The 16,822-nt window shown below is 33.8% G+C and overlaps 1 protein-coding gene across 1 annotated transcript; it reads right to left on the reverse strand.

Annotated features, from left to right (window-relative positions):
* Positions 1–1,553: 1,553 nt before the first annotated feature.
* Positions 1,554–16,770, reverse strand: LOC118273306 (uncharacterized). Its single transcript, XM_050695701.1, has 14 exons — positions 16,627–16,770; positions 15,629–15,781; positions 13,956–14,115; positions 13,610–13,739; positions 12,471–12,602; positions 12,009–12,119; positions 11,628–11,730; positions 11,188–11,330; positions 6,833–7,001; positions 4,967–5,126; positions 4,595–4,766; positions 4,203–4,403; positions 3,258–3,363; positions 1,554–1,772 (listed from the first exon to the last, which is right to left on the reverse strand). The coding sequence occupies exons 2-14, from the start codon at positions 15,762–15,764 to the stop codon at positions 1,621–1,623; spliced, it is 1,875 nt and encodes a 624-aa protein (XP_050551658.1). The 5' UTR covers positions 15,765–15,781; positions 16,627–16,770; the 3' UTR covers positions 1,554–1,620.
* Positions 16,771–16,822: the final 52 nt, after the last annotated feature.

Raw genomic sequence — 16,822 nt, forward strand, 5'->3', positions numbered from 1 at the left:
CACACAGCCAGCTGGAAACGGAACGCGGAGTTCTACTTATAATGGACGCATATTAATCACCGTACAAAATAATATTTATTTGGTTCTTTTGCGCTAAATCATAAGCATTAAAACGGTTACGTGTTACGAAACCTTCGTAAAATGCTTTATTGTCAAAAATTGTAATGATATGAACGCGTTTCATACACAGATAAAAAACTACTCTCCAGGAAAAAAGAAACGTCCAGATTTTCATGTCATTATTTTCTGTCTCCGAATAATGTTTTAAAGTAAGTAAGCGTGGGTATGAAAAGTCAGTCGGTTAGTTCAACATCAGTTGGTGTGTCAAGATCTGTGTTTATCTTACTTGTATCGGTTGTTATTGTGTGATTGGCAATCGAGTACAACAACAAGCAGCCGTCTGGGGTTACTAAACCCAACAGTACTAAATCGTATTAATTAAGGCTTTGAGCCACTACCAAGGTTGTTGCTGTCGCTTACAATTTACTTGAGCTATAGAAAATAAGGTAAAATCTGTTCGTCCAATTAACGTGAACTTAGTTTAATTGATAGAATAATAAATCTGGGCTCCTTCATCAAATAGAATATTATTTAGTTGAATCACTGTGGCGACATCGTGACGATTTGATTGCTGATAGCGTTATCTAAAAGACGACCTTTGAATGGGCAGGAATTTAGGTAATTAACATTTTTTAATTATTCTCTGTGAATTAAATAGTACGTAAAAATGTGTGTACGCTGAGGTTTCCTTCCTTAACTTAACATGTAAGAGAACGGTAACCTGTCTTCCATTCAAATAAGTAATTAACTTACTTTTGCTAAACACTGTAAGAATTGAGTACGTTTCGGTGCTTCTTCTCAGAAAAAGCAATGATTTTTGTTGCTCAAATTATTATAATCTTATTTGCTTATTTATCATTTGTTATATAATATAAATCACGAACGAACGAAGCATTCAACTTAATTTTTGTTGCCAATAAATTGGAAAATAACGTATCACTGTAAATTCATTCCATTTTAGTCTATCATTTACACTCATCCGCATCGCATGAGTGAGCACGCTACCTGCTTCCGAAGCATGATACAAGCTTATAAAATGCATCGTTGCAATTATAACACGGAGAACACTATTACTGAGTTTTCTAGATCAGAATCAACGGAGAAAATTTCCATGGCAAGATACTTCACGATACGTAAGCATTAATTAAGACTATTGAATAATTCGTTTGTATATTTTATAGGTATTGAAAGCATGTACTTGTATTTTATTTGTAGGTATTGTAAACAAACATTTATTTTTGTTTTTAAATAACTCTTCTGTGGCATGTGGTTCTCGTCATTATTAACGATTTCAATATTTTAGACGAATAATCATAAAGAGACAATACAAATCCAAATCCAAACCAAATAAGGTAAACTAGTAAAAGTTTAATAAAATCTGAAGCTGGAAATCAATCGCTTTGCTATGTGTACGTTGTATACTTCTCTTTTTTTTCTGTTATTAAATTTAAAATTAAAACGACTAAATAAGCGAACACAAATAAAGTATAATAAACGGACAACAATTCTTTATTCAAACTCCATAAAAATAAAATTGTACTATTTTGGTAGCCAGTACCACTAATCAACTTCTAAGCGCCTGAAGGATCCTTCTACTCCGAATAAGTTAGAGGAGTTCTTTGGACAGCCAGGCCTCTTGGACTCCTCCGAGCGTGCCTCCTCTTGTTTCAAGAACCAGTCGCGATAACTCTCTACTTTAGCTTTCCAGTGATCTGCGAAAATTACATTATGTGTGAGTTTCTAGTTACCGCTTTTATGACACTTACATTACTTTGCTGTCTGCGAATTTGTATGCGTATAAATATTTACTTGTTTTTTTTTTGAGGTTGAAGTTTCAAGGAATTATGTCTTGAAGAGTAACCAGTGTTCTGTTCTGTGTCAAGAAACTGGTTTGCTAACCATGGAATTAGTAACAGTTCTATTGTGTCACTATCCTTTTTTATACGACGACGGTGTAAAAAACGCCACACACTATAAACGTTTGCAACACTTTGGGCATTACATGCGGGCATACCTCAGCAAGGGGTACAACAGAGAAGAAGTCTTCTCTTTTCTGTAATTGTACCTATCTGTCAGACACTCAGTACCAGAAAAATTTAAAGTACCTTTCACTCCTCAAGAAACCTATATGCTACAATTACACATACATTGTCTGTCAGTAACTTAAACATATTATGTGTATATGTCGTCATAATGCACTGGGAACTGTTTAGTTCTACAGTCTACAACGTCTACAAGCCATTACTGCAATATAGTTACACAATAGCAATGACTACTTCCATTTTCTACTTACTAGTAATTCGTTGTTAAAGAGTCACTGCAATGATTTGTGGTTTTTGGAATCATACATGTTAACGACTAAATTATACCTGTTAAAATTCCAGTGCCGTGAAAGTAATTGTGTCATAATAATATATTGGATAATACTATATTTTTAACTAGTACGTATTCATATTTAAAGGTTTCTCACTTGCGTCATTAGCTTTTAAAGATTTACTAATGAGCTAATAGGCACAATGAACATGCAGAAACTCTTAGTAAAGATTTAAATAGAACTAAAGACTCCGATTTCAAAATTCTCGATTGTGTTAGCCATAGTAGCTGACATCTGTTACACCAGAATAAATATAACATCGTCTATTGTTGGATACAGGTCTCCAATATCAGACTTTGGAGCTTAATCTTTAACTCCACCTTGTAATCATCATCACTCCACCTAACCGGATGATGTCCTTTTTTAAGAGGGGAAAATCACCCTATGGCTTCTCCCCTCTTGAGCGAGGCGATAGAGAGTGTCAGACTCTGCTGTTCGAGCCGGAGCCCCGGTAAACCCGCTAGGTAGTCCGCAGCTCAACCGGATGATGCCCTTTTTTTAATGACGGGGGAAACCTTTAAAAGGCGCCAAGCTTTTTAGGAATAAAAGACTAGGGAGTGTGGCATTTTTACCCGACTAAAACCACCTCTACACCTGTAAGGAGCAGCGAAACCTCTTAGTAGACCTGCTCCGGAACCCCCACGGTGCAACGCCTGTTACGGCACATCCCTAGGGAGACGTGCATCTCCCATTAGCCTCGCTGTGCAAGCTGCACGGCAGCACGTGACCACTGTGCCACCGTCTTCCGTGAGGTCAACCGGATGATGCCCTAGGCTACGTAGGTCCTATAAACTCCTGGAGTCTACCATATATGTTACAATACCTGTTAACTCTTGCAAGGAGCCATCAGTACCACCATATTCAACAGGAAGGATAGACTTTGGTATTGTTTTATACATGGCCGGATAGTTTTGATTGTGGACACGAATCTGTAACCCAAACAATAGTGTTATTAATCGACTGCTTTTGTTAAGCATACAGCCTACTTCAATGAAACGATACTTGTATCACTATTGGTTAGAACTTGTTAAAACATAAATTACCAAGAAACATGACTGTAGTGTTAAATTGTAATTCTTTAATGTTTTCTATTGACGTAACAAAGGCCTGACGCCTTTTATTCCCGGAAAGTGTAGTCAGCCATAATATTATACTGTAAGAAATAACAACTTTTCCCTCGTTTGTCAGACCTGGGAAATTAACGTACAGACTAGCTCAGTACTGGCATTTGCAGCATTCGACTTAAACGGCTCTGTTCTAATAAAATAATGTAGATACTAAGTAAATAAATAGAAATACACCGATATTGTTTCTATTTTTCTATTAATCTATCGAAGTAGGTACAAATAGATAAATCCAAAGGGAAGTACCTACTAGTTTTCTCCGGAAATACCAAAGAAAAAAGCTATAATTTAGACGAAGTAAGAAATTAATGTAGAGAAAACTGATATAAGAAACTTCGTAAAGAAATTAACACGTTATACTAACTACTAGAATGACAACTTGATTAGGTAATAGCATAATTAAGGTAAATTCAAAGTCAAAGTCAAAGCATTTATTTCAATTAATCCTTAATTAGGCACTTTCGAAACGTCACACTGAATTATCCGTCACTCTGTCTGTCAGTAAAGCTAGGTGCTCATTCCAAAGTATAGCTTCGAATGCAGAAGAGCGAGAAACTCCATCGTATACTTTAAACATCAATCAACATTAACCTACAAAATATAAAGACGTTATGTCACATAACATTAAGAACTAAATTCCTTACCCTTTTCTTTAATTTGTCCGTTAAAAATGCTTTGAATATCGCAAAGGCTGTTTCGAATCCTACAGGCGTGTTTAAAATATGAGCCCCCTTCACTCGAATCGGGAGACCCTTCTCAAACGACGAGATGACTTTCTTGGCTAACGCTGGAGTCCATTGACTAAGCACACTTATACCTACATCTTTCATGTCAATTATTAGCACCTGAAACATAAAAAGAAAATGAGAGACCGAGTTATATGTAAAGATTTGATTATGAATGCTTTTAAAAACTTCTTTGGTAGGCGTTTTTCAGCGAAATACAAATTCCTTCAGAAAGGAAGGTAAGGAAAGAAATGTCTGTAAGCGACCCTTATAATCCCATCCTGACTGGAATGCCTTCAAATTGAGCTTACCTCGCCAGCCACGGAGAAATTGTCATCTTCAAGCATTAATATCTCGGTCACCATGAGAGCCGTCTTAATTAAGTCAGACAGGTGGTACTTGGAAGGGTCAAAGACCCCAACCCTCACTATACTTATTCGTGGCGCATCGTCTCCAGCACAATTCTTCAATGGTAGAAACGCTCTGAAAGTAAATGAAATATTCATTTTTATCTATCCAGCGGGCTGAATGACTACTGCTAAAATATAAATGTATTCGCACAAAAATAAAAGTAGAACGCTGGAGCCGTTTCCAAAACCACATTTCAGCCGAAAGTGCCCACTGTTCCACTTTCCTCATTTAGTCAGCATTGATTAGACGCTGGGGTAAAAATATTTTCTTACCCGAGTTTAAGTATTTCTTGAACCTTAGCTCCGCTGGGATCTCTATTTGCGAAAAATTCTGGTATAACGGATTTTAAAGTGTAATACATATCAAACTTCTCTTTGGCTCTTTCAAGACTGTATTTCCCACCGCGCAAAAATCCTATCAGCCATTGATCCGCTGAAAATAATATTTGTTTTTATTTTAGAATATGCATCAAACTTTAGTCTAGAAAAACGCGTTGCACATAATATTATAAAAATATAATTACAACGAAAATTAAATTAAGTGCGATAAAGAATACAAAACGATACTCGTAGCGACATCTATTCAATAGATATGGAAACTACAAGGCGGTTACCGACATCACTTGTGTCAGTACTAACGTTGTGAAAAGCGTACCTACCACTTGATTTAATACAGAAAAAGTATCATAGATGTCGCTACCAGTCGCACGTTGACCTTTTTCAATATTTTTTTGTATAGTACTCTAACCAAATAAGGCCTATGCCCCAATAAAGCCTATTTTGAAAATTTCCCTCTTCCCGATGTCAAATGGTCGCCAAAGTTTGTAGAAGTGTGCATGCACATTACTTAACTAATTTGAGCACAGCAAGCAACCCGTGCCGCGATTATGTTGGAACCTACAGTCGAAAACAATCACGACGTGGAGCGCACTTTAGTTTTTATAAAATTCGAGTAGCGTAAACTGTTAGTATTTTTATATTTATCAGTATACGACGTGCCGTGTTTTGTCTATATGACAATTATACATTTAGCCATCTCCTCACATTAGTGAAATAGCTATAATATCGGTGTATTTCATATAATCGTTGTTTTGTTTACCTATGTGCCATGCCCTAATAAAGCCTACAAAAAAAACGTGTAGGCCTTATTACGGCATAGTTGTTTTTCAGTAATTTCATAGAAAACGGATCACCAGCTTCTGTCAAAAAGAAAGCCAATGGATTTTGCAAAAGATGGAAAACGCTGTTAAAATGGTAGAAAGGGGTAAATGGGGTGAATAGATACAGAAAAGGGGTGAATGGATATCGGGAAATTCTTCATAGTATCTATTCAAACCTTGAATTCTGTTCATCCTGTTTTACCTGGTATGCTGTTGCAGCCAGATATAACTTCCCAAGAAGTACGCACCATCTAAAGAGTGGTTCGACTACTCAAAAGCTAGGTCGGTCGCTAAATTGGCTACAGAACAAGAAGTTGTTCTCATTCGTTTGACTGATGCTGGGACGCCGATGACTTCAAAGATGTTACATGGGTATTGCATGATGAGAAACTCGTCAAGTCTGATGTATAATGACCAAAATTAATTAATAAGGTCTCATTACATTTATTATAAGCATTGACAAAGTTTTATTATAATTAAGAAGTTGAATGCTTACTAGTTTTTATTGAGGCCTTATTAAGACATAGGGTTCCCAATAAGGCCAAAGTGACACTTTAGTTATTTGTGCTTACAAAATTGTAATTTTTATTTCTAAAGCCATTTTGATTCCATTATTACAAAGTTTAATAAATAAATATAAGATTTTGAAATTATCAGCCCATTGTCATTTTAAACCTACGAGCTAGGCGGTAATAAAAATAAGGTAGGCCTTATTTGGTTAGCTTACCTTATATGTTTTTTTTATTTTATTTTTACAAGCTTTTATTTTGATGTTATTTGTGCTTACAGAAGTTTTGTGCTACAGTATTTAGATTTCAAAATCTCAGGAATTGTGCAAAAGACTTGTCCATAGAAAACATAACATAACTGTTACCTAAGTACCTACGAACTTTTTACCAGTTATAAGCAAATAATATCTAGGTAAATATTGTGTTTCTTTATGTAATTAAAGACGTAATTTATAAATTATATCACTTACTTGGTTGTACAGATTGAAGATGCGGTTGTTTCCAGAGCCATTCTCTTAGCGCTAGAAGATCAGACTTCACTCGTTTTGGTTTCTCATTGAGTTCTTTCTCAGCTACCTTCTTCAAAGCAGGTGGCAGTGGCCGAACAGACATTTTTATTACCTTGTTGTCAGATGCAACTCATTTATTGTAATCAAGCGGCGGCATATAAAACCTGCAATTATCAATTTTATCTTTGTGTTTTTGTTTTTGTTTGATAAAAAGTGCACACTGCATATAAAGTGCACTTATCCATATTAAGCATTATGAGATAATTCTATATATAATTTTGTCTTCTATAATTTTACCGTCTAATAGTACCAAACTACCTCAATACAAATTCTCTATTATTAAAAGCGAACGCGCAACGCCTAAGAATTCGCACTGCTTAACTAATTGGACTGTACGCAATAGACGTAGGTAAAAACGTATATTTCTAATATAGGCTAATTTATTATTTAATTATACCTACCTGGAGGACTTAGCTTACAAGATATGCAATAATCGATACTAGAAATGGCAATGGGTACCTACTATTGATATCAATTTTTGTTAACGACTTTCTCGGTGTCTATAGTCAATACCTATTCATACGAAATACTGATTTCCAATTTCGTATGATTTCAATTTCTTCTTAAGATAATAACAATTAGACCATCTAGAGATCTAACTTCATTCTACTCTTCTGTAATGATCTAACTTCTATCTAGACTAAAATTGACACACAGCACTTAGATCATTGCCTGCATGACCTAACCAGACCAGAATGTCCTGTTCTTGTGATCCTTGTCATTGGATGACCTACCTATGATCTTAATGTAACCGGTTAGGTTGGTAAGTTAGGTACTTAAAGTACGGCAGTCGAAAGGTTAGAAGCCCTAAACCTGAATGTAATTAAATCTCTTCAATGTTAAATCCCTAACAAAATGTCCTGACATTGCCCACATCTGTCAATGACCGTTATATCATTCGACTTGTATCCAATATTTAATAATTTATTGACTAAAAAGGCTCTCGAAATAAACCACAAACAAAAACCAAATAATGGTACGAAAATAATTTAAATACGAAATTATAGAAAGGGTGTTAAATGCAACAACTTTTTAATCAATTTTATGCAAAACTACTGAACAAATGAAGATGAAATTTGATACTATGATAGGTCAACCCTGAATTACTCATAACACAAGATATTTATCTCAATAAAACAACAGAAGCCGCAAATGGAGTCTAGTATTTCATAATTAAACTCGCACTCGTTAATTAAATTAGCGAGTAAGTCACGAAGCTTACCGATTACACCTATAAATATCCGTCTAACAAGGTGATATTAATTACATTGTTTACTTGAATACTCACCTACATAATATACCTTATAATTTAAATAAAAAATCATGGACTCTTACGTTTTTGACCCACAAAATCTCTGTTTTAGTACTGTCTTGTTGTGAATGTAACCTCCCACTTCTGGCAATGAACAGGTGTTATAAGACTTTAATTTACTTTATAACTAAATCACTAATTAGATAGCTTGTTAAATATTATTAAAATAATTAATTAATATTATAAAAAGTAAATCATTACAAACACCGCGCGCAACGATACGTTCGTTTTCTCGTAAGACAACTAACTAAAAACGTCGAAATTTTAATTTATACATATAACACGATCGTTTAAATTTCAAGTACATAGTTTGTCCTTGACTAGATTAATAGGTCGTATTAACAACTATAGAACTGTAAACTATATGTATCGATGCTACCATTAGTACCCCAATGCGATACGACCAAAATTATAACAAAAGAAAAGTCTAGCTGAAAAGTATTATAGAGTCATAATTCTTGGATGTGTTTTTCCACAAGAGGGAAGCATTAGTGTACCTAATTTAATTTAAGTCAATATTATTTTTAATATCAATATTATTCAAGTAATATTACAATATTAAAATGTAAGCAAAATGTAAATAAAAATGAATCACTGAAATTGTTGGCAAGGAAAGTATTTACGCAGAAATAAAAAATAATTTTAAAAAGTTCCAGAAGAAAATTCAATAAGAATTTCATTTCTTTAGATACTTAGCTAGTAAACATATTAATATCAAGTATAGTCACTTGAATGATGTGTTGACATAATTAAGAACACAAGCCATTTGGGTGATTTCGAATTTTAAAAATAATTCGGATTTTTTTTTGGTCTGTAAGCAAGAAAGAAATACCAAACTCTATAGGTTTTCTGCAAATTAATTTAAATATCTAGAAAGCATAGATATGATTCAGTTTTAATTGATCATAATCACTCAATCATGTAACTGATTATTAAAACTAAACAATAAATAATAATAATATTCGAATGATAAAACATTATAGTCAACAAAAGATTCGCACAACGACACGATAAACTTAATTCATAAAGCAAAACATTCATTAAACAAAAGATATTTTGACCTACCGCTTACAATCCTAGTTTTTGATATTCACTGGATACGATTCCAACCTTCATATCAATTTAAAACTCTCCCCTAATAAACCAACTGCACAGCACTACTTGATAGTATAAACTGGCACAGAATCACAAAAATGTATTAAAAACTATGAGAAGGTGATGTCAAAGACTGTCTATACATATATTTTACCGCCAAACAAGTGATATAGCAGCTGATCTCATACTTGTAAAATGTAAGAAACGTTATCTCGTAGTGACATTGAGGCTACCCATTTCATACCCAACTTCATACTAATACCTATTATAAAGAAGAAATATTAGTTTGTCTGCATTGAATGGGAAACTACTGCACTATTTTTATGATAAGTAACTATCGTGAGACATACTAAATTAACTAGAAAATCACGGTTTACTCACTGTATGGTGAAAAGCTCTACTAGTTTCGAGTTACAGAAGGACTCTTCATCATGAGCAGCGTGCGCAGACGCGGCGACGTCGCAGGCCTTAATGTGTTATGTAGATACGTGAGTAAACTGTAATTTGCTAGCTCACCATTAAAATCATAGTATTCGAAGAATAACATAGGTTACCAATATCCCATTATTACCACATAATTAAAATTTTAAACCAAACACAAGGAAACAAACATAAGGAAATCTTTTAAACCAAAACAAGTGAAACCGAAGCACAAACGGTAGTGTAGTATATAAATTACCTAGATTGTATGTATGTATACATATTGTATGCACAAAGTGTCTAACTAACGTACACGTAGTAATTAATGGTAATTGAATAATTAGTACGTGCTTCATTTCTGTAAATATCGTGAATTCTGAAACGAGAATTGGGTATGGATAGTGTTAAAAGACATGAGAGCAAATATAGCAACTATTTCTACAGTGCCAATAATAATTAATCTAAACCTATTTCCAATATTTAAACATTATTGTAGGCACCCACCAGAAATTATAAAAAGCAATATGTATTAGGAAAAAATAATGTGTTGTAAATAATGCATTTTCCAAATTATATTTTTGCTGGTTTTTGGCGTATCATAGTTACACCGAGGGCAATCAATATTTGTTACATATTCTTCTCCATAAAAACATATTATTAAATACTAGCTACTTCCACGCGGTTTCACCCGCTCTGCTCGGCTCCTATTGGTCATAGCGTGATGTTTTATAGCCTATAGCCTTCCTCAAGAAGTGGACTACCCAACACAAAAAGAATTATTCAAATCGGAATAGTAGATCTGGGGATTAGCGCGTTCAAACAAACAGACAATCAAACAAACAAACTCTTCAGCTTTATTATTAGAATAGATATTAGTATAGATTTTACACAATCTATCTGTAATAATTAGTAATCCATGTTAGGGACAGTAGCCAAAATCAGAGCATAAACAGTGCAAGCTTTCAATTAATTGTAATTACTTACTTTAGAGATGATTATGAACATAAATCATGAATCACATGCAACATTGTGATTACAAAATATTTATAACTGTCCCTCCCAGATAAGATTTGTACCCAATATGTGAGCGATAGTGTCCGATAAATTAAACATACTCGTAACTAACAACAGGAAAGAAACGACATATTAAATAAATTGTGCAAAATATCTTATACAAAAAATATGTAGGCATTTTTAACTTATTTACTTACCTTAACCAATTAGTTTGTAACCACTTTCAACCATTAGATTTAATTAAAAACAAAATTATTATAATACATGTTAACAATAAACAAAATGGCAGCATAATATTCTTTTTTTAAATAAAAAAAAAACGAGTTCGAAACCAGCACTTTATTTATTTTAAAAAGTTTTTACTAAAAAGGTACGTTTATGTGCAAATTATTTTAAATTAGGAACGGGCAAATCAGTCTATATCAAGTTTTCTAAAGGATCCGTCTTCCATGAAGTCGTGGGCTACCGGTGGGCCAAGACGTTTCGACTCATCTGTTCCCAATTGTTCTTCCACTTTCATCCAGTCATGGTATTGCTTGAACTTACCCACCCAATATTCTGCAAGTTTAATTGTGATAATTTAACATAGATCATACTGGTCACTACATAATATAAAACAAAGTCGCTTTTTCTGTCCCTATTTCCCTCTGTAAGCTTAAATCTTTAAAACTACGCATCGGATTTTGATGCATTTTTTTTTAATAGATATAGAGTGATTTAAGCCGAAGGTTTATATATAATACATGCATCATATCACCATTGCACCCATGCGAAGCTAGGGCGGGTCGCTAGTAATTGTAGTAAACTTATATCTGGTTTAAATAAAAAAAGTAAGAATAATGCTCTTCAATTTACCTGTAAGTTCTGGAATCGAAGGACCGGTTCCACCGTATTCTGGGGGTACTACTTCTTTAGGGATATCTTCCATCAACTCCTCTTGATTTTTGTGAATCCTCAACTGTAAATATAATAAAAAAAGCTTAGAAAAATATTTTTTATAACATATTTTACTTCATTTTCGTGTCTAAAATTTGCATTGAAAATAATTACGCTGGTTTCCTCTCTTCCATACACCAGCTAAATTCTTAATTTTAAAACAATAACTGCCGAACACAGTGATATTTAATGATTACTTAAACTAGTTCTTAATCTTGGTTAACTAAGCATTAAATGATATTGAATGCGGCAGTAATATATTTTCTAAATTAGGCATAGCAAATTAAAACAAATGATTACCCTTTGTCTAGCTTTTTCATTTAGAAATCCTTGAATAATTGTGATGACCTTCTCAACACCGGAAGGTAGGTTTATGTGGTGGCTGCCTTTCAGTCGAAGTGGCATGGAATCCTGAAATAGATCAAAAGTAAATAAGTAATACTGTATCATATAACAATAGATGTTCATTGCTTACTTGTTAAGTCAATCAGAAATGGTTTAAGATTTTAAAGGTTAAACAAAATTACAAGAAGCTCCCTTGTTCCCGAAAAGAGTAATTGAGCAAAATTATAACAAATAATAGAAATAAACCAAACCAAACAATATGGGAAATAAACCAAATCTCTGGCGTTCAGCAATAATTTTCAAGGTCAGTCTTAAAATTGCGAATATCGAACTTAGGAGACCAATTACACGGTAATCCAGTTGCAATTTAAGTTGTATTTTACTTATTTTACAGTCCAAATTGGCTTGCATACGTACTTGGCTAACAGCAACCATCTTCTTCAACATCGATGGTGTGCCTTGAACGAAGTGAGACATTGTGACTCCCTCGTAATCTGTGACGATCTTAATACCAAATACACAGGCAATATCGTCCTCCAACACCATAATCTGGAAAATATAAGATAAAAAATGGAAAACACCATTCATTTAACCATGTTATAAGCAGAGATGCTCGTGAATGTGAGACTTACTTTTCGCCAGTCGCATTTTAAGGATAGGAAATTCTAAACGATACGATTCGCCAGTCACATTTAATTTCAAATGATAGAAAAATAGAATTGCTACTATCAAATACAAAGAAAAACCCTTTTTTTACTTTAGAGTCTTGCTTACTAAACACCACCCCGTTCCTGTTCCTGCTTTTCGAGCCGGAGCCCCGGTAACTCCGGTATCATCTATTGTCATGCCAAAAATTTCGAAATCCGAACTCGAAATCATTGGATTTAGGAATATCAGACCTCTCAACCAACATAGCAGTTACTAAAATAACCTACACACATGAACCAGTAACTGTTAAATAAAAGCACGTGTCGTACGTCGGTATGTATGTACTTTGTAATCTGAAGTGTTTTAGTCATCACCCATCAACCTTCGGTTTATCTATCATTCAGTAATCACGAAATTAATAAAGCTACCAAGTGCAGCTGTACTGTACTGTACGGTACATTTTTACGCAAAATGTTAAACATTACTTAGTATTTTGTGACATAAAACGTGCTGAAAGTAGAGATGTGTTCTTTTTCTAAATGATTTTAAGATTTAGGTCGTAAGACCTAATAGTAGCCATCATGATTTTGCTCAAGAACTGATTAGAAATATTAGAAAAATATTTAGTCTACTACAAAAAGCAAGAAGCCAAGAATTCCAAAATCTTTCTCTGTCCACATAGGTATATAAGGACCCTAGTAACAACTGGCCTCCCCTGGTCTGATAGAAACTAGGTACTAGACTTGACAAGACTAATGGCTTAATAGTAACCGATCTCAATCAAGAATCCGTTTCTGACATTCATTGCATAGAGTTTCTATCAAAAACTGAGATTGATACAGAGTTGTTAATTCGCTGTTAGAAGAGAAGAATAATTAAAAAGATAAATAGAAGATAAATAATGTTACCTGAACTAAGTAATACAGCATGCACATGATTTCCCCTACATTGTGTTCCGAGGGGTCGTATCTGCCGGCTCGGATGAGCAGCACTCGAGGACACAGCTTGCCTTTCGGATTTGGTAAGATTAAACATGTTCTGTAATTAGAAGAAATTACATTATTTATCATTTTGAAAAAATACTACTTAACTACTTGTATTTGTTAGAATTATAATTAAATTAGCTTCTGCCAAGAGCTTCGCCCGCGTTCCGGTGGTATAAAAGATAGTCTATCTGTTATTCCAGACCATAATCTACATAATCCTGTTTCAAATTTCATCCTAATCAAAAAGCCAAAGATACAATTTTCTTACCCAAGTCTGAAGAATTCCAAAAACTTAGGGTCTGTAGGTAGGATTCTTCGTGTGATTTCAGGAGCTGTAGTTCTGAGAGTATAGTACAAATCCAACTTCTTCTTAACTCTTTCTAGACTGAACTTACATCCTCTTAAAAACGCTATGAGCCATTGGTCCTCTGTAATATAAACAACATAAATAATAATTTAAGTAAATGTCTATTTTGAACGGAAAATTATTTTTCTGAAATATTTTATTGCATCACAACCAACATTACAAGGAATACAAAAAGTTTTTGTATTCCGTGATTACTATTATATCCTGATTACTTATTTATTTCCTTATTTTCGCATAGACATGAACATATTAAATAACACGACCCGGGTTTTGAAGGATACAGCCATGGTCATACAGAAAATGCAATCTATTATTGGCTCATAAGTCTAATCGAATCTATTTTAAGAAACTGACTATATTTACATCGAATATTACTCATTTAAAAAACAGTTTGCATAATTATTATGTTCTAGTAAAACCGGTAAAACTACAACAATTAAGATTAAGATAGATTAAGGTTATGTATTTAGGCCCTTTTTATAAGGGGGGAAAATCAGACTCTTACTGCCTAAAAACCACCCCGTTCTTATACTACTACTTCTGATTTATGACCCTGTTCCTGCTCCTGCTTTTCGATGTATTTAGGCCTAGTTTAGATTTTAGTATTCATAAACTGCGTATCAAAATGTTTTCTTACAATAAGCAATTATTTTTTATTATTTTTATATCTGTTATCATAGTTATAATGTTTAAATTGTAATGAACAATGTCTGTGGCAAACACAGATTAAGATCGAATTTCATATAGATAATGTTATCGACTTATTTGTAAGGAAAATAGTCTTAAAACCATTGATATATAAGGTTTATTTATTTATCAATGATTGTAACATCCGTGTACATAGAATGAAAGCATTCATGGCAAAAACACCTACTGAATAGGTGTAGTCAGTTAATTGATATTTCATGAGCACGATTCATAGATAACTACTACTTATATCTTTATATTGCCTTGGTTTTACTGCAAATAAACTGAATGTAGATAAGCTATTAGTTGCTATGAACATCGATCATTGCTTTTAATACTTTTTTGTAAGGGGGAAAAATCATCCAATATCTTCTCCTGCCTTGGGTGAGGCGAGAGGGAGTGTCAGACTCTTATTGACTAAAAACTACCGAACCGGAGCCTCAGTAAACCCGATAGGTAGTCCGCAGCTCCGGATTACTTTTGATACTGGATTAGTATTAATTTTTAAACCATCAATGGCTGGATCCGCATGCACATCATGCTTGTCTGCTTCATTCTCTTTCTCATGATCCTTTATCAATTAATTTTGTTATTGCTGTTGAGTCTCAACCAGATTATGTTTTAACGTAATCTGGTTCATTGTAATTATTATTAAATCTGAAGGCTACACTTCAGTTTACAAGTGTAGGAGTGTAGTATTTGAGATTAGCTCCAGCTAGGTATATAAAACACAAACAAACTCATTGTTACGATGTTAACTACACTCCTCATTATTTCTTTACACTAACACACTTCAAACTACACCGGTCTAACTAATATATTCAACGTGTTTTGAACTTTGCTACATAAATAACAAAGTTAAAAATATATTTGAGGGATTTTCATACCTGTTCTTGCTTTCAGGTGTGGTTGTTTGGCAAGCCAGTCCTTCAAATGTTGTAAATCATTGGCTATTTGCTTTGGGTTCTCGTTCAATTCCTTTTTGGCAATCTCAGCCAATTCTGGTGTCAGTTCACGTATCATTGTGATGTGGTTGATTTCTGTGGACATGCGAATTTACAACATTTATTTTATTATGTTCGAATACATTGATTAGTGATGCGATAAATACTTTTGTAACAATTTTTATCAAAACTTACACTAGCAGACTACTAGGAATTTAATAGCTAACAGAGAACACAGTCTACCTTATAGGTATTAAAATTTCACTGAATTGAAAACAGGACACTTTATGCACTACTATACGCTTGAAACACTCTGTTACACTGACAAATATCGAGCAATCACAAAACGAATAAATAGTTCTAAGGCCTAAGGAATAAATTGTTTACATGGCCAAATCTCGACTACCGACCACTGACCTCCAATAATGTTAATTGTGGTAATTAATAACTAATTATTTATCTATTAGTACTAGATTTCCATCTGCTACTTCTCGTATCTTCACGAACTATTCATTTCTTAAATCTTCCTCAAGAATCACATCCTCTATTTTTGAGATTGTCACGAACAGACAAGTGGATTTCATAATAAGTAAGAAATTAGTAAAATCTGACACTATCTACTATATACCACATCACATTACTAACTATACTACTTAAAACATTTTTACAAAATTGAAAAAAAATACTACTTTGTATTTATGGGCCACAGCATTTTCGCAAGCAATAAAATATATTAAAATATAAGATATAGACACATAACCATATGTAATGGGAAAGTACTTAACATCTAGATTTTAAAGATAACGAATATTGATTTGATTCACCAAATAATCTAGTTGCTAGGTACAACGCAACAGTGCCTGAATATCAGCAGCATTTTAGGGAACATTTTTTAAGTGTTAAATAGAAATGTATAAGGAAAAGTATTACTTAGTACTTACATTGACACCGCATTCGCTGAAAGTGATAGGAAGTGAGGCGATACGTACCTATCGTTCGGTGCACTGTCAGTACGGCCGTATCGACAAACTGATAAAGCGTTGACTGTTATCACCACCACCGTACCGACACGAAGCCAACCAACCAATATTATCCAATCAGGTGACAAGCACAATCTTTGTTCCAGTTCTACTGTAA

Source organism: Spodoptera frugiperda, chromosome 1, assembly GCF_023101765.2.
Source record: "Spodoptera frugiperda isolate SF20-4 chromosome 1, AGI-APGP_CSIRO_Sfru_2.0, whole genome shotgun sequence".
NCBI classification, from domain to species: domain Eukaryota; kingdom Metazoa; phylum Arthropoda; class Insecta; order Lepidoptera; family Noctuidae; genus Spodoptera; species Spodoptera frugiperda.

What these genes read in the sequence shown, in the direction of transcription:
- LOC118273306 (XM_050695701.1), bottom strand. Translation starts at nt 15,764, where the DNA reads ATGATACGTGAACTGACACCAGAATTGGCTGAGATTGCCAAAAAGGAA. An exon ending in TTGGAATTCTTCAGACTTGG is followed by an intron (nt 13,740 to 13,955) that starts GTAAGAAAATTG and finishes TTCTAATTACAG; the next exon opens with AACATGTTTAATCTTACCAA. An exon ending in ATGAAAAAGCTAGACAAAGG is followed by an intron (nt 11,731 to 12,008) that starts GTAATCATTTGT and finishes TTATATTTACAG; the next exon opens with TTGAGGATTCACAAAAATCA.